The sequence below is a fragment of the Notolabrus celidotus genome, chromosome 8, assembly GCF_009762535.1.
Source record: "Notolabrus celidotus isolate fNotCel1 chromosome 8, fNotCel1.pri, whole genome shotgun sequence".
NCBI lineage: Eukaryota > Metazoa > Chordata > Actinopteri > Labriformes > Labridae > Notolabrus > Notolabrus celidotus.
The window spans coordinates 3,926-23,076 of record NC_048279.1 but is presented as its reverse complement, the minus strand read 5'-3'; the positions used below and the strand labels follow the sequence as shown (position 1 = coordinate 23,076).

The window sequence follows — 19,151 nt, the reverse complement described above, 5'->3', positions numbered from 1 at the left end:
GTTTACTGCATGTCCTTCCCATAGACTGTAAATGGACAGTTTGCTCCGCCTTTTCCCATTGAATGGTTTTGAAGCCAAAATATCCCGTTTCAGAGCGCTGACATCGTGTACATTTTTCTGCAGCAAGTCTGCGCAGTAGAGAATTTCTGTGTTGCCACGGTAACAAGCTCCGCCCTACAGTGTACCGTCACAAGATCCTATGGAGTTTCTCTCTACAGAAGCTGGCAAACCCGGAAGTAAAACCCTGTTTTTTAACCTCAAATAACTAACGAAAAATAAACTGTTCAGAAAAAAAGAGGCCTTGAACACAAAACAGTGAAATAATAACTACATATCACCACAGCATACGGATGGCAGAAACATTCGTATCTGTATTTATTTTTTTAAAGTTTGACTGTAGCCCCATTCAAATGAATGGGGGAGACAGAGATTTTGACCTATACTGCAGCCAGCCACCAGGGGGAGCAGTTTTAGTGTAAGCTTCACTTCCATCCGAACGAGCGGCACTCCTGGTCCTTCCCCACTCTCTACTCCCCCCATGTTTCCTGTCTCTCTTCAGCTGTCCTATCTATTAAAAGATAAAAATGCCCAATATATAACTTTAAAAAGAAAAGAAGTGTTCTGAAATTGAGGTTGTGGGCGCTGCCAGTTAAATAAAAAAACGACCTTAGTGGACAGCCCCATATTTCATATGTGCGTGCGTTAATCCTCTTATTCATTCAGATGATGGGGCGGCTGCTGCTCAGTGGTAGAGTCGCTCATCTCTCAATTGAAAGGTTGGTGGTTGTATCCCTGGTCTTGCTGTCCACACTTAACCCCAAACTGCTCCCGGTGTTGTGTGAATGGGATTAGTTAATACTGATGGGCTCTTCACAGAGCAGCCTCTACCATCAGTGTGTGAATGTGGTGTGAATGGGTGAATGTAACGTGATGTAAAAGGGCTCCGAGTGGTCAGACGACTACAGACGACTAGACAGAACTATATACACAGTCCATTACACAGTCAGTGTAGTGTCACCTCTATGAGAAGGCTAGGAGTCATGGTGAGTTTTAGAATTGAAGCTCAGAATAGTATTTGTCATATCTATAGGTCCTGTCTAATATTAGTGAAATCACAACTCACTGTTCTTTTCAGCACTTTAACTCATTTCAGTTTGAGTACTGCTCTACTAAACTGGAACCTGCTAGACTCCTTCTCTGATGTGGTTCTACCTGCACAGAACCATTCAGTCTTTGAGGAGGACCAATCAGGTGTCTCCTCTTTGCCTTGTGACTGTACTGCAAGTAAACTGTATTAAATTAACAAGGTGGTGGTCATTTATTTACCTTTATAGGTGTGACATCATCACCTGGGATCACCATGAGAGTGTGGCCCGGGGTGTTACCATGGTAACTATGCTGCCTGTGTAATCACACCCAGGGTGCTGGTGTACAGTCTTACCTTGTTACAGTGACGGCCGATACCCATGAGGAAGTTGTCTGGTTTAATGTCTCTGTGGATGAAGTTCTTTGTGTGTACATATTCAATTCTGCTGATCATCTGGGGAGGAGGAGAGGAAGAACATGGGTCAATGATCATACACACAGTTCTGATCCTCATATACTAACATACTGTTTATCACAGTCCCCTGGGGTCTGAAGACATCGTCTGTGTCGTTCTTTGGTCACAATGGGTGCATCTCAAAGCTCTACACTGCAGTCTCCTCGCTCGAACCGGAAGTAGTTACTGACGCACCATTTTAACTTGCGTCCCAAAGCTCTAAACGCTGCTGGAGGAGCGAGGAGCGAGGAGACTGATCCGAGGAGGGATAATCGAGGAAACACGAGAGCAGACTTTGTTGAAGTCTTTTCTCTGACAGACACGCCCCCTTATCGAATACCTCTCACTGATTGGACGCTGCAGCGGCTCGGACCTAACCGAAACTTAACATCAGCTGAGTTTAATAACAGAGAAAAGATGGACCATAAAACAGTCACTAAGGGTGTCCTGAAACAGACCATAAACATACGTTGGTTTCTAAACAGTTTGTATGTGATGAACTGAAATTAAAAAGTGTTTGATGTGAATTTTAAACACAAAATACTGAACTCAAAATCATAAAGTCAATATAACAGAGGATGGATTATGTTATATCTGATTGTTTTTGTCAGATTCACTGTCTAATGAAATAGAGTAATGGATAATAGATGATCATTTTCATGATCAGTTATTCCTCCTGTTAATGTCCCTGTTTGTTCTGGTTTTCTTCATGAAGAGAAGTCTGACAGTAAAGTTTGTCTGTTAGTAAAAACACTTGTTATATTTCCTGTCAGGTTAATAAAGTTTCATATGAGGCTGATCATTAATGAGCACGGGGTTTGAAAAGAGTTGCATGATTTATATTTTCACTTAAAGTAATAATTTAATAATGAGGCATTTTAACAATGAATCGATCGGTGATGCTTCAGGACAGAATAAACACAGCAGATTCTCTCCTTCTGCAGGTGTGTGTTAAACAGGTAAACACAGAGACAGAGCTCTGTTACTTTTATATTGATCAGAGTTGTTACAGTGAACATGTGTGTCAAACAGGTGTGTGTTAAACAGGTGTGTGTTAAACAGGTGTGTGTTAAACATGTAAACACAGAGACAGAGCTCTGTCACTGTTTATATTTATCAGAGTTATTACAGTGAACATGTGTGCAGACACAAACAGCTGTTAAAGCCGTCATCACAAACCTACATAACTTCACGGGACGTTCCGGAGGAGAAGACGTCTTATTTCTCTAAATACAAATCTCCTCTCTCCTCTCGTTTAATTTCCTCTCATCTCTGGTGGGCGGGACAAAGACACGAGGAAGAGACGCGAGGATGGACGTTTAGAGCTTTGAGAAGCACCAAATATAACCTTGGTCAGGCTCCAGAGGAGGTCTGGTCCCTGTTGAGACCAGCTCTGAACAGCCTTTTTTTGAATGGAGGGTTCTGGTGAGTGTATCTCTTTAAAGATAATGACCTCCTTCTCCTGACCCAGGGTCAGTACTGAGGTCTAACAGGTTCAGGTGTTTTTACAGAAGGACACCAGTAAAGCTTAGTCAGAGCATGCGTTTAAATAAGTTAATATAACACATTAACGTGCGTGCCTGCGTGAGTGCGTGAGTGCGTGAGTGCAAGCGTGCGTGTTACCTGGTCTGCCAGCATGAGGACTGTCTTCATGGTGAAGCGGCGGGAGCAAAAGTTGAACAGATCCTCGAGACTGGGTCCAAGCAGGTCCATCACTAGGACATTATAGTCCTTCTCCTGTCCATACCACCTGCACACACACACACACACACACACACACACACACACACACACACACACACACACACACACACACACACACACACACACACACACACACACACACACACACACACACACACACACACACACACACACACACACACACACACACACACACAGGGTTTATCTATGAGAGTTCTGAATGAAACCCTAACTGTACGTTCATGACAGTGCCTCTTATTGAAGAAAACAGGTTTAGGTGTTTCTGGAACAGTTGCAGATCAGGGCTTACGTTAGCCGGTATAAGATAAGATACTTCTTTATTCGTCCCACAGCGGGGAAATTCATGGCGTTACAGCAGCAAACAAGAAGGTGTACAGTACAAGTATATATATATCAGGGGTGCAATGATACACAAAATCCACGGTTCGGTTTGAAACCTTTTTGTCACGGTTCGATACGTTTTCGATACAGAAAGAGAAATTTCCATTACTTTTCTTTTTACTTGTAGTTTATTGAAATTACCAACATTTGTTTCAGCTCAAAAGCAGTTTTTAAATTAAATTAAATTAAATGTATCAGGGACAACTATACCTGACATATGTTCTGCTGTACATGGGGGGGTTGCATCTGTCTGTGTGTCTGTGTGTGTGTGTGTGTCTGTGTGTGTGTGTCTGTGTGTGTCTGTCTGTCTGTGTGCGCATCTGCCGTGCGTGATAGAGAGCAAATAGAGAAAATATATCACCCAGTCTAGCATCACTACAGGACCAAGGAACGACTCTGCTCTGCAACCAAAGCAGATCACTCATGCTTCCCTCTCGTGGTGGCGCACGCCCACACACACATACGTGAACATATGAACCCAGCAGACCATTGTATGGTGAAATATAGATTTCCATATGAAGCACAGTTAAAACAAACATGACCAGCTTGGACTGAATGGATGTGGGAGGAGCGCGCAGTTCAGTGGACCTGCACTCCTCAATGCTGCCATCAGAGGCCACTGCTTGGCCATAGTTATTTACCGGCTATTAGCCGTTTTCACGTGCAGTTGTCTGGCATTTAGAGATATCATCAGCCAAAATGTTTGGGTGTCACCCGAACGCCACACGTCACGTTTCCTGATTGACAGCGGCACAGAGACAACAGTAGGATCTAAATGCTCAAAAACATCTGGAGAACACTTCTCCACTGATGACGGACACGCAAACATTAGTGTAACCACAGCTCCTACTTTGACAAGTTTATGGTTATGATCGCAGGCTTTATGAAGAGTTTAATAAAGTTTAGCCTCCACGCATGATGAGATATGAATATCAAAACATAAATCAGTCCACGTTCCAGCTTTGGGGAGAATAAAGAGGAAAGGGTCTCCACTTTAGAAAAGTACATGGGAAGATGATGTTCTTGGAAGATTAGCCAAGGAGCTCGTAAATAGCAGCGTCCCATGTCCATGTGCGCAAATCTCCATGTGCTTTGCGCGCGGGTTCTACTTTTCCTCATGCAAGGATCTTGTCTGTTCGCGAAATAGTTTTGTCAATGATTTAACGCCATAGATGAACTTCTCTTCCTTCGTCCCTGCATAGAGCTTTTGAATGGCGACTTCTGTCAGGCACTTTGGTGCTGGTGTGATGTAGGGTGGTTCCTGTGAGTCATTATTATTAGGGGAGTCCCGATACAACCTTTTCACTTCCGATACGATACCGATATTGCAGCCTTGAGTATTGGCTGATACCAATCAGATACGATATCAGCAGGAATCATACATACTTTTATTACTTATTTTGTAGTACGGAATGTTAGAAAAGGTTTGATCAAGTGATATTACTCAAACAGAGAATAGTCAGCAACAGTATGAGAAAAATTGACTCATGTCTTATTAACAATGGGTTACATACATTTTAACCTTAAACATAAGAATATACTACAATTGAATAAAATAAAGAATAAATTAGAAGACCCTGAAAAATAACCTCAATAAATCCAATACAAACAAATTATACTTTTAAAGTGCAAAATAACAATTCAAGTTCACTTCCCACATATGGTGGGAACCAGTGTTAATTTTGGCAGCTATTTTAAATTTAGTCTTAGTCTTAAGAAGAAAATGCCTGTTAGTTTTAGTCACATTTTAGTCTTTTCAGCCCTTTATAGTTTGAGTCTAGTTTTAGTTGATGAAATATCAAAACATGTTAGTCTTTGATTTTTTGCCAAAACATTTCCTCTCTTTCAAATAATTAATGCAGTTGATCAGATATCGGTAACAGGGTTGTACCAAGTGTTCAAGTAGTCAACACTTCACTCCTTTAACACTTTTGTGTAATATCTTAAGTTAAATAATTTAGCCTCTCACTGCTGAAAAGTAAAAAGAAAACATTATTGATGTGACCACTGAAAATATTTTGATTCTATTGATTCAAATAAAAATGCCATGAACACAATATAAGGGCTGTATTGCAGTTTTACGACGGTCCCTGAAAGCACCTGCACTGGACAGACAGTCAGTTCACGGCACTCTGAAATGCGTCTGCATCTTTGATGACAAGGAGTTGATCCAAACTTACTACATGTGTCTGATGTATCACCAAACTGGATTAAATCAAGCTGTACATGCTGAGCTTTTTATGGTGAGAGCAGCAAAAACGTCAAAGGTCAAATATTAAACAGACGTCCCCTGGTTGTGTCTTTGTCACTAACGCACACCAGGGGTAAAAATCATCAATGAAGATGAGACAGATGTATGGAGCATAGACATGGAGGTGGGAGAGCTGGTTCACACATGCATTCTTGTGACAGGTTGAGTTATTATCTAAAGATTAGACGCACAGCGAGGATCCCCTACTAAAGTTTTCATTTCGTCATCGTCTTGTTAACGAAAATTAAACTTACGTTGGTCACCGTTTTTATTATCAGTGATGCACTTTAGCTCGTCATTGTCTCGTTTTGGTCATGAAACAATGAACAGGATCGTCATATTTTGGTTAATGAAAATAACACTGCTCTCCAGTAATGTAAAGGATTGTTCTTACGTTCAATACTGGCCTCACAGAGGTCATTTGTAAAAATTCTCATGTTGTTTTTTGTGATGCTGCTTCAAATACGAGTTGAGGTTGGTCAGATTAAACTTCCCCAGTTCTGTACCACCACGGGAAACTTGTACATGACAAGTTTTGCACTCAGATGCAACGTCTTTTTTGGACTTAAAGAAAATACTGCCACACGGCTGACATCACTCCTAGTCCTAGAACGCGCTGTTGGGCTCTGCATGCTGGATCCGGGCGCTGCTGGATAGAAGTGCTGGAGCGGAGTCTGGGAATGGACTACTTGTATTGAAGTGCTCATAGTGGAGATTTTAGATGCAGGCCGATATAATCCGATACTGTTTTTTTTTGCTGAAATCAGACGGATATCTGATATCAATATCGGATCGGGACATCCTTAATTAATATATTCATGAATAAGGGAATCAAATTAAACTGAAGTAGTCTAAATGATAGACCGGCTCCCATGTGTCATGGTTTGGTCATATATTGTCTCTTTCTTAAGCAGATTGTTTAACAGTGAAGCCAGTTGATTGGAGAACCACAGGCACACCCAGCATCCTGGACACCAGCCACCTCTATTTTAAACAATGCTTCACACTCTTTGCACAGGCAGTGAGTTTCAGCTTCTTCACTCTGGACGGGCAGGTTTTAGTCCCTAGGTGGAGAACAAAGCAGCACAAAAACAGCTTTGTTCCTGCTGCCATCACTGAACTGAACAGGCTTTAGCACCTTCTTTCACATACAGACTCAAAACTCTGATTTAAGACTAAGTCCAGATCTTATTGATTCAAGTGATTTTTATAGTTTTCATTGGTTGATTGTTTTCTGAAATGCCTTATCATCATTTTATCATGTTTATTGATTTTATCATTGTTATATTAGTTTGTGGATATTATAGTATGTTCAGCACATAAAGGTAGTTTATGTTGTTCATGTTACATCCGCCTTGTAACTCTGTAATGATCTAATATGTCACTGCCTGCAAAACAAGTTTACCTACAGGTAATGAAGTAACCTGAACGCATCCAGTATATGCTGGTCTTCATTCTGGGTTATTAAAAACGTGACGTCACTGTTCCCTTACTACATCAGCTGATGATGATCTGTGTTACCAACAGAGGACATCAGCAGCTTTAACTAATGACTTGATGGCACTTTACATCGGACATACAGCCGTAACTCTGAACATAATGTGGTCCTGACCAGGAGTGAGTCAGTTATGATGGTTACAGAGCCAGAGACAGAAAACTCAACAGACCCAGATGACCCTCTAGTCTCTCTAGTCTGGCTTCATGGTCCACCCCTCAGGTCACCATACAGCCCTGACAGAAACATGAAACCATGTGATGATGGAAACAACATGTGCTGTTTCTGCTCCATCACAGTAACATGTTCTGAATGTTCATATCACTATAAACAGGAGTGTGAAGAAGGCTGGACAGTGTGTCTCAGAGTGTAACGCTCTTTTCACAGCGGTTCTTCTTGCTTCATTGTCTTTCAGAAAACTGTTATTTAGCACCACAGGAAATGTTCCTGAAGACAACACAAACAAACATGGAGGACAGTGAACACAGCAGAGGGGGAGGTGTAGAGGAGCTCCTCCAGAAACATGAGTCTGACTTGATCCAAAAAACTGAACTTTAACCAGTGACTTGTATCTAGCGACACAATTCACTAACACTAGAATCAATGGCTCTGTGGTTCACAGAGGAGACATCGTGGTTACAGACAGTATGAATAAACCCTGCTGAAGACATGTCACCCTGAAGATTTCTGATGAGATGATTGACAGTCCCTCAGAGCTCTGAAATCAGCTCCCTTATCTTAGAACCATCGTGTTTCAAAAACACCCTCAGCTGAGCTCCTTTCAACACAAACACCACTTTCTATGGACAACCTGGACTCTGTCCATGAGGACAGTCAGCTGCTAACAGAGTAAACACAAACACTTGTGTGACCTCTGACCCCTGAAGCTCATCTTCAACCCACAGCTTGACCCTCCCACAAAGCACTGCTCCTCTGCCTCCTACACCTAGTCTAACAAGCACTTCAGTCTGTCCACATCAGCCTGCTATAACTAGAACTGAGAACTACAGAGAACTATAAAGTACTGCACAGAACTACAAGGATCTACGCAGTCCTATAGATTGGTGGTTGGCAGATTTTAAGCAGCCCATTCCTAGAGAGCAGACTGGCATAATGAGTAGTGATAATAAGACCACATGGAGTGGTCTAGACCTGCTCGGTTTGTAAAAACGTCTTCAGATAATGTTTGTTGTGATTTGGCACTATGCAAATAAAGGTTGATTGATTGATAATGCGGAGGTCATGTTTACACAGAGCACTTCAGAGAACAGCACAGTAGGACAAACAACAACAAACAACTTAGTGTGACATAGAACTATAGAGAACTGCAGAGTACTACAGAGAACTACAGAGAACTTCAACAACAGAGAACCACAGAACATCAGACAACTAGAGAATAAGAGACTAGGGCAGGGGGATAAATCTATAACCACAACTATCCTGATACACTTTTTCTCTATATAAATATAACATATACCACATAAATATTCAATATACTTAAACCTGTAATTACACCCCCAACCACTGGAAAGGGAGGAGGCGATACTGTGCCTTAAACGCTAGTTGCCACCCAACATTAGACAGAAGAAGTCGGCATTGAACAGGCAATCATGTCTCAGGGTGAGAGGAAGGCGGGCTTAAAGATGATTGAATGTTAACACAGCTGAAACGCGCGACAGCGACACTGAAGTCAGTCAACACAAAACCTAGCAGCTGAAAGCAGAGTCGTTAGTCTGACACTGAGTCGACTCTGCATTAATTATTAACTTTATACACTTCATTAAATATACTTTCAGGATGTGGGTAAAGGAAGAGCACAGAGACAACTGTGTGGACATGTTTTTAATATGCATCGCGACTGTAGGACAACTGAACACTGAATAACCATGATGCATTCACTGCACTGTGGGAAACTAGGGATGTCCTGATCCCGATCTTAAGCATCGGATGGGAGCCGATCTGGGCCTCTTTTAATAGATCGGTGATCAGCCAAGCCGATCATTTATGTCAGCTGTCACTGTGCTCAATTTGAGCTACACTCAAATGTGTACTTAAATAACATCTGGTTTTTATAGCTAAGGAAAACTAACAGGACAAATAAGGAAACTAGAATGTCAATAAATATCCTCATTCTTCATATTTGACCCAAAGATGTCTGTCTCAGGAGGATGAGTTTACATTTGACCTCTTAACAGCACAAATAAATCCCTTTTCCCTTTTTGAATATTCTGTCCTCTTTATGGTACTCTTAAAGAGCCTGCTTCAGATCTTCCTCTAAAACGATACAGAGACAGCTTTTTGTTCACCAACTATGAATATACCGACTGACAGGGCAGTACAGCATGATGCTCCCTGTTCATTCTGATTCAGTTGAAGAAAATCCTCTTATGGGTGATCCAGATTAAGATGTGTTGATAATGGAGCAATGGACGATCCACATTAACTGTTAATTGGAGAGAGAGCGGCACACTACATGAACCATCCTCCAGGAGTTGTCTGACTTCTACCGTGGTGAGGTTGAGTCCCTGTCTTTCACTGTAGCTCGCTCTACTCCATTCATCAGATACCTCAGCATGGATCCAGCAGCTCCTTTGCAACATGACCTCCCTTCAAGGTACACACTAACAAGGAGGGGCGTGTCCACACATTTCTGACCAGGGTGACCCAACTAGGGCCCTCACTTCTGCAGGGGGGGGGGCAGCAACAGGTATGTGAGCCCACACTGCCATTAACAGCCTTCATTATTGCAGGCTGAGGTTAATAATAAGTATCCATACTTATAGTATCTACCTGTCTGAAGCTTTGAAACACTTTAAAGTGAAATCAAAGTTTGGGACGGTAACATCAAAGGGGTTATTATTAAGCAGAGAGCCTGGTGCTGAACTTCAGCTCAGGGTGGAAACTCTTTGAATTTAGTGATAATATCGCATGTTAACTAGGGGATGGGCATTTCAAGACAAAATACTATTCGATAATCACTGGCTTCTATTCAACAATTATTCCAATAATGTGTGTTATATAACAGATAATTACAGATCTCTACTGTCTCCACGAGCTGGAAGGTGTTAGCAGCAGGTCTGACTGAGCTGTTGTTCTAGTCTTTTAACACTGTGGTTTGATTTGTTGCTGTATTAGAGGTGTGTGTTTATGTTTAGTGTTTAACTGAGACACTGAAAATAAGTCTAGAGCTGCACTCTGGGTTTTACTCGGTCGGTGTGCAGTTAATTGTGATTTCACTCTCCCTGCAGATTTCTCATTAAAAAGAGATTTAGCCCCAACAAAGAGTTCAGTTTGTCAGATTAGTAAAGGTGTTAAAACCTGGCAGATTAAGCTGTGCTCTAAATAATTCTGTGCTCTGATTTAACCGGCTGACTGTTTACCAACATTTCCACACACAGCCTCACTAACGCACACTATATCATAGAAGAGGCTCCACTCCAGAACATGTCTGTGTGTGAGGAAGCTAGCACACTCCCTGTACACAATTTACAAACAGTCTTCTTCATGGGCTGGGCTCACCTGAGAGAGCACTCACTGAACAGGTTAACATCAGGAAGATTGTTATCAGGGCGGGGGAGGGGCAACAGGACCAGCAGGTTAGACCAGCTCTGACATGAAGCCAGTATAACCAGAGCACAGAGCAGTTCCTGAATGCAGCACGTTGCAGAACAGAGCTGCTATCCCTCTTAGATGGTGCCTTCACAGTTACCATGTTTAACCAATAGGTTACACCTAAAACAGCTGTTTGAATCCACAGTGTGTACTTTGAGTGTGAGTCAGGTAGTGAGGTATTCAATCACTCATTCATACGTACAATGCGAGTCAGTACACGCTGTGATCACCATGGACACACACAAAGCAACTTCAATGACACAGCAACCGTAAAGCACAAGCCAATCTTATACATGCTGAGTGTGTTTGTATGTTCCAAACATCATTAGTGTGTCCTCAGTCATTGTGCCACTCTCTGTGTCAGCTCTTCTGCAGGCTGTATATGGAGTTGTGTTAGCATGTGCTGTTAGCCAGATATAGAACAGGAGGAAAATCTACACCACACACACATGCGCGCACGCACACACACACACACCTATAAGAACAGGTATGAAAACCAATATTGACCATCCAGTCACACCCTCTGTGTGCTCACATGCTTCTCATGAGTCACTGTTACGGATCTGTACAGATTCAGACAGAGTGTGTGTGTGTTTGTGTGTGTGTGTGTGTGTGTGTGTGTGTGTGTGTGTGTGTGTGTGTGTGTGTGTGTGTGTGTGTGTGTGTGTGTGTGTGTGTGTGTGTATAAAACATGACACCAAACTGTTCAAATACATCCATAACTTTGACTTTAAAGTGTCTGATAAACTTCTCCTGACCTGAATTTACCTGAAGCCTGGACTACCTCTGAAGCAGTCACACACACTGAGCTGTATCTGAGCTCTATGTGCTGTACAGGAACAGATAAGCTGAAGGAGCTCAACACACGTACCACATTTACATGAGGACAGCATTTCCCAGAGTCCCTTAGAGAGACTCCTCAGAAGCATGTGAGGATATCTAACCATGTGACTTCATCACAGCCATTCAAACACAGCTTCACTACACATCCTCTCTGCAGTCCGACAGAGCTAAACATGTCAGTCTGTGACAGTGACACAAATAACCCAGCAGGCCCACAGTCTCCCAACAATGGCTTAAATGTATGAAGGAGAAGTGAACCTCCTCCACCAAGTACCCCCATCCAGCCCTCAACAAGTTGGGTGTGATTTAAAGAGTAAGTTAACCCCCACACAGCTTTTTTAACTCACTTATTAATAGTATTAAGAAGCGCTGTTAATCAATGTGGGTCTCAATCGCAGCAGTTGAGTTTAAAGTATTAACATTTCTCAAACTGTTACAAATGTGTGTAGAGTCTGCCCTGTCCAGCTACTGCAAGTGAATTCTTCTATTGGTTATATAACCCTTCACCCGGCTTAGTGAATCGGTAGGAGTGAAGTGGACTAGGAGACAGTGACTTGGACTAGAGGGGTTGGATCATTCTGGATTGATTTTGTGTTTATTTGAGGGTTTCCAGAATGTAGGAGGAATATGGTTTTTAGTTCCTGACAGTAGTTTGGTTGTCTGATTTTTCTGATAACTTTAGCTGTATGTTAGCTTTAGCTCGTAGTGTATCCAGTTCAGCACTGTTACTTTCCCGGTTTTGAGCACTTCCTCTCTGTGTAAGACTCTGGGTGCAGCTCTCTCCCTCACAGGATCTTATAATATTCTGTGCCTCTTTAAAAACCTAGTGAGAACCTAGCGGGGAAGCTAAACGCGGCTAGCATTAGCACGCTGATCACATCACTCACTGTGCTATAAGCACGTTCACTAACCTGGAGTTAAAGCCCCGGTTCACTGGACGCTGCTGAGTCAGTGAAAAGCCTAACATTTGTTTCATTAGTCAAACAGACACTTAGCCTCCTGACATTCCCGCTGTGGTCATACAATGATATGAACATCACGAAACCAGCTCGCCACAGATTACGCTGCAGCAGTTCAGACACAACAACAGATGGAGATATTTCCTTAGTAATAAACTTTCAGACAGACCGATCAATAGAGATGTGTCTGTGGAGTCAGAGAGACTGAGGGGACTGACACACGAGCCATATCAAGTCACACATAGGTCTTGATGCTGCAGCTGATGGTAATGGCATGAAGGGGTGGGTGGGCGTGTCTTCAGCCCCCGCCCTGTCAGGGTGATGTCTGATGTTCAGAAGGTATTTTTTTAAATTCCAGGGTAGAGGCAGTTCAGCCGGCACTCAGGGGGTTTAGTTACCCTCTGCAACTCTTCATCACTCCTCATCACAACATCCTGACGTGATCAGCTGATGAAACACAGGCTGATCTGATCATGTGTGCACAGAGAGTGCAGCTGTCACAGCCACACTGTAGGCAGGTGCATTGAGGGGGTTGTACGTTTTGTATATCCTGCTCACAGTTATCACCTGACTCTGTTTCCTTGGATCATACAGAGTTAAAACAGTCAGTCTGTCCAGCCATGAAATATCCTTCATCATCAACAACATTAAACCAATATGAACTTCACCGGATTCACCTCTAATGAAACTGAATCAAAAACATTATGTGTGTTATGACCCTTGGCAGATCCCTGTGCGTCTCCACAGACACTACTACTTTCCGTCTTCAACAGGATCCTCTTTAAACTCTGAGTCACAGAACAAAGGAGGGAAGTTTTCAGAACTTGTTCTTTTGTGTCTGATTGGACTTGAAGCAGACAGTGACACTGCGTTGATCTCACCTGTCTATATTTTGCTTGTGTTGTACTCACTCTCAGGGTGCTTCACACCAGACGCGAACGATCGCACTGTACGCAAGAATATTTTGTGTTCACTCGCTCAATTTGCGCGAATGACTTGCTAAATTTGCACGTCAAAATCACATGTACACAAGTGCTCAAGACGCACGCCACAGCAGCCTGTTGTTATCAGACACGGTTGAGCTCGGGGACTTTGAATGGGGAAGACGGTTATGCTAAAGGGAGCAGAGCTAACTTCCTACTACAACCCATAACTGGATTCAAGTGACAGACAAAGTTTTTCACAACTCAGCAGATAATCCTCCTCCCTCTCTGTCCTCACAGTGAGCTCCTGTTTATTCCTGATCCCATAAAAACAGGTAGAGTCACAGAGTTCAGGGAAGCTGCACAGAGATACAATCAAAGTGTCCCATATATAATCCAGATGAGGGAATCTCTGCTGGTCCATACATCTCGCGTCAGCCGGGTGATCTGCACGCTGATTTGCTATCGCGGCACAATGGATTCGCTGGAGTTCAGATACTTCAACTCTTGTGAATCATTCGCTTCATTTGCGCAAAAGATTTGCGTCATTTGCGCAAATCGCTTTGCGCAACTCGCGCCGTCAGACCACTACTCGCATCTACACATTGACTTTACATGTAATCCATTTGCGTGAATTATTTTATTCGGGTTTTGTGTGAACGCACCATCTGACAGTGTCTGCTTAACATTATAACATTGTATTACAACTTAATGACTTCCATAAGCTCTCCAGCAGTACCATCAGCTAGGGATGTCCCCATCTGATATTGATATCCGTCTGATTTCAGCAAAAAAAACAGAATCGGATTATATCGGCCTGCATCTAAAATCTCCGATATAAGTAGTCCATTCCCAGACTCCGCTCCAGAACTTCTATCCAGCAGCGCCCGGATCCAGCATGCAGCGCCCACGTGATCACAACAATAGCACGTTCTAGGACTAGGAGTGATGTCAGCCGTGTGGCAGTATTTTCTTTAAGTCCAAAAAAGAGAGTAAAACTTTCCCGTGGTGGTACAGAACTGGGGAAGTTTAATCCGACCAACCTCAACTCGTATTTGAAGCAGCATCACAAAAAACAACATGAGAATTTTTACAAATGACCTCTGTGAGGCCACTATTGAACGTAAGAACAATCCTTTACATTACTGGAGAGCAGTGTTATTTTCATTAAACAAAATATGACGATCCTGTTCATTGTTTCATGACCAAAACGAGACAATGACGAGCTAAAGTGCATCACTGATAATAAAAACGGTGACGAACGTAAGTTTAATTTTCGTTTAGACGATGACGAAATGAAAACTGTAATGGCGGACCGTCGGACAATAAGAATTCATATTTTTCCTCGCTGAGCGTCTAATCTTTAGAAATAAGAGTGATGCATTCCTGTGACAGGCTGTACTTTATGAACCAGCTCTCCTCACCTCCATACATCTGTCTCATCTTCATTGATGATTTTTACCCCTGGTGTGCGTTAGTGACAAAGACACAACCAGGGGACGTCTGTTTAATATTTGACCTTTGACGTTTTTGCTGCCCTCACCATAAAAAGCTCAGCATGTACAGCTTGATTTAATCCAGTTTGGTGATACATCAGACACATGTAGTAAGTTTGGATCAACTCCTTGTCATCAAAGATGCAGACACATTTCAGAGTGCCGTGAACTGACTGACTAAGTGCCTCTGTCGCTGCAAGGTGCATTCAAGGACCGTTGTAAAAGTGCAATACAGCCCTTATATTGTGTCCATGGCATTTTTATTTGAATCAAGAGAATCAAAATATCTTCACAGTGGTCACATCAATAATGTTTTTTTACTTTTTAGCAGGGACAGGCTGAATTATTTAACTTAAGATATTACAAAAAAAGTGTTTTTATTATAGAATGTATTTTATTAATCCCGAAGTAATAAATGTATTATGATTATTATTATTATTATTAGTAGTAGTAGTATTATAACCTTTATTTTCATTTCATTTCACTTATTGAAACTTCTTCTTGATTGTACTTATGTCCGGGTTGCTGTAACAACTGATACAGTCCAGGATCAGGTAAAAGGCATTTCCCCCATCAGGGTTAATCTCATCAAATCCATAACAAACAGGAAAAATGCCAAGTGGTTTGGACCCTCACATGGTCTTTATCGGGGCCACAGGTAAGATTGGTGTAGAACAGGGGTGTCAGACGTGTGGCCCGTGGGCCGAACCCGGCCTGCCAGAGGACCCAATCTGGCCCGCGTAACGACTTTGCAAGGTGAAAAAATTAAAGAGAAGACACTAACTGCAATTTTTCAATTAAAGTAACTACTGTTTCAGATTTGCCCTCTGGGGGTCGCATACAATCATAGTGCTGACAGAGCAGACCTAAACGGCGCTCCTGGACTTTTTTCCTCACAGTGAGAAAATTGATGACCTGCTGTTTGCATAATCCAGTTGAGATTCACAAAGACTTTTTAGAGCACTATAAGATGACCTACTAACTACTAACACTAAACCTCTGCATACAACACTGTCCAGCAAGCACACTGTTCATGCTGGAGCAGGGGGGTCCAAAATAATCAACTTTACCTTCTTCATTACTCTAATCTCTGTTCTTTTGATGTAAACATTACACTCTGTGTGTCAGCAGAATGGGTAACCTGTGTGTTTGGTGTGTCTGCAGCAGGTTTCAGTGTTTAAAGAGTAAAATATTGGGCCCTACTTTGAGACTCATCACGGTGAAAGACACAACAGCTGTTTTTGTAAAAAGATAGTTCATGTAATGTGAAGACTTTCAGAATGTACTTTTTTGCACTAAAACAAAGGGAAATGTAGAGTTGCCGTTATTCATTGGTTATTATGTTCTGATTTTACTGGTCCGGCCCACTTCAGATCAACTTGGGCTGTATGTGGCCCCTGAACTGAAATGATTTTAACACCCCTCATGTAGAACATCCCCTGATACCATGTCTCTTCATGTTACATATAACAATAGATATAGTAACCACTCTGTCAGCTACACTAATAAACTCTGTTACAGTGCTCAATCATGAACTTTTTGGACATGCTTAATGTCATTGATCAATTCCTGCACTTTGACACTGTGTCCTGGTCAGAGCCATGTCCCTGTATTCATTGTGCCTCTATGATAATACATGTCTGAATATGTCTGTGACAGCACTTCTTTCCCTCACATGCTTTCACCACATAAAAGAAAGTGCTCCATGCTGCTGACGTGTCAGCTCTGCTGCAGACAGGTTCATGCACTGTATTAAAGTTTGAGAGTACAGGTGAACTAAGAGCTCAACAAACAGACTGGAAGTGTCTCCACATAGATCATTCTATTAGCTGCTGACGACTTCAAAGTTAACTCTCTGCATGTCTTCTAAGAGTTAGCTCTCTGTGGGTCAAATAACAGTGATCCGTCTCCTTCACATATAACAGTGTTCCGTCTCCTTCACATGTTACAGTGATCAGGGAGTCGGACCGATCAGGGAGTCAGACTGAGCGGCTCGCAGAGGCAGGCCTTGAACGCAGCCTCCTCCTCGGGCTGGGATTGTTGTTTTCTCCGCCGCCATTTTCTGAGCGAGCAGCCATGTTGGAGCTAGCACAACAAAGAGGAGCGGCCATTTCCAGAGACAGGCTGAGTTCATCTGCACAAACAGCTGCTGCCCTGTTCAACCACACACATCTGGACTCACGATAACTCCTGTTTTAAAAACACGAAGAGCTGTGAACCTGCAGAGAGCCGCACACAGAGCACCATCACCACAGAGAGGTTTAATAATGGGAGCAATGAACAGGCCTTACATACAGCCAACCCGCTGCTGCTCCATTTCTACTCAATTTTACTGAGAAATACCCCCTAGGAGTCACTGAGAGAATAACACGTCTTGAAACACATTCATCTGTAGGTACAGAGCATTTTAATGGTGTATCAGTCTTTACCTGATGTGCGGGATCCCGACTCCTCCCTGAAGGATTTTATACAGTTTGCTTTCATACAGCAGCTGTGGATGTCTGGCTTTCTGCGACTCCAACTTTACTGCTACCTCCTGGAAATAACACACACACACACACACACACACACACACACACAGGAGTATATATTAAATGTGTCCATCTGTGTTCCACACACTGAGAGGATTCAAACTCTGCCCTAACTCTGCTGTGATGGTTGCTTCACACACACTTCAGTTCAGCTTGCAGAGGTGTGATATACCTGTTTATCCTTCCCATCCTGTGTGTGATCACTAACAGCAGACTGTATCAGAATCATGTATTATTATTATTATTGCTATTATTATTATTATCAGGCTGTCAGCACAGCTAGCAGCTCTTTACCTCTCCGTTTGTGATGTTGATGGCCAGGTAAATATCGCCGAATGATCCAGAGCCGATCTTCCTCACCAGCTTGTATTTTCCCCCCACTATAAACTCAGCTTTAGACCCACTACTGCTCGCCATGATGTCCACCTAGTGATCTCTTCAGGTTAGCAGGTAAAGAAAGTCCTGTTTATCAGCTGATGAAGGCAGTTCTGAACCAGCTCCTCCAAACTCCAATAATTAACGGATCACCTGAAAGTGTGAAGTCCTCTGGGTTTACTCTGTGTATTTATGGACTCCCTGCTACAATAAACCCTCCACAGTGTGGAAGTATTTACATCCAAAGAGCCCCGGAGAGCTCGCGGCCTTCAGCAGCAGCTAGTGGAGCTAACGGAGGCTAACGTTAGCATCGAGCTAACGCTGTCGCGAGGACCGCGGCACCAGATAAGTCCGTTCCTCTTCGGTTATCTGGGTCCGAAAGCGCCGTTTCGATCAAACTTTCGACGGCTCTGGTTCCCTTTCGATAGTTTCCGTCTTTTTTGGAAGGATTTTAGCAAACTTCCAGGGTCGCAGGCCGTCTGTACAAAGCGCAGCCCACTCAGTCCGCCATCTTGTCTTCTCTACCCTTCTCTCTCTCAGCTGGAGCCGTTAGAGCCGATTAGCTAAGGTTATCTCCTGACGCATTCAGGGGCCCTCGGAAATAACACATTCCAAAAGCGACGAGAATGTACACAGTTTTAAAATGTTGGAATTCAAATAGTGGTGGACAAAGTACACGGCTTCATTTCTTAAGTCAAAGTATAGATCCTCCTGGTCAAACTACGGAAGCTGATTAGGAACACCGGGAAAAAAAATTAAGGTCACATTTTTTTTAAAATTATTTTTATTATTATGAGAAAAAACAACTGAGATAAGTTAGAAGAAGTTAGAATTTCTGAGATTAAAGTTAGAATTCTGAGATTAAAGTCATAATTCTGACTTTAATCTCAGAAATTCTAACTTCTTCTAATTTATCGCAGTTGTTGAAATATGGTAAACAATGTAACAGGAATTATTTACAGTTCGCAAACATTAAATTAGAAAATCAAAAATTCATGGCAACATCTTCAACCACAGAAA

At 42.5% G+C, this 19,151-nt stretch overlaps 1 protein-coding gene across 5 annotated transcripts in view; it reads right to left on the bottom strand.

Moving 5' to 3' along the window:
- Positions 1–18,698, bottom strand: part of csnk1a1 (casein kinase 1, alpha 1) — a 45,171-nt gene extending 26,473 nt beyond the window's left edge. For 2 of the 5 annotated variants that reach the window (XM_034689673.1, XM_034689674.1), the window contains exons 1-4: positions 18,051–18,692; positions 17,655–17,761; positions 3,164–3,290; positions 1,442–1,540 (exon numbers count right to left, since the gene is read on the bottom strand). In XM_034689673.1, the coding sequence (XP_034545564.1) occupies positions 1,442–1,540; positions 3,164–3,290; positions 17,655–17,761; positions 18,051–18,173 (456 nt within the window). In that variant the 5' untranslated portion in view covers positions 18,174–18,692. Of the gene's footprint in view, positions 1–1,441; positions 1,541–3,163; positions 3,291–17,654; positions 17,762–18,050 lie in introns of all 5 variants that reach the window. The other 3 variants (XM_034689671.1, XM_034689672.1, XM_034689675.1) reach the window with 3 other exon arrangements.
- Positions 18,699–19,151: the final 453 nt, after the last annotated feature.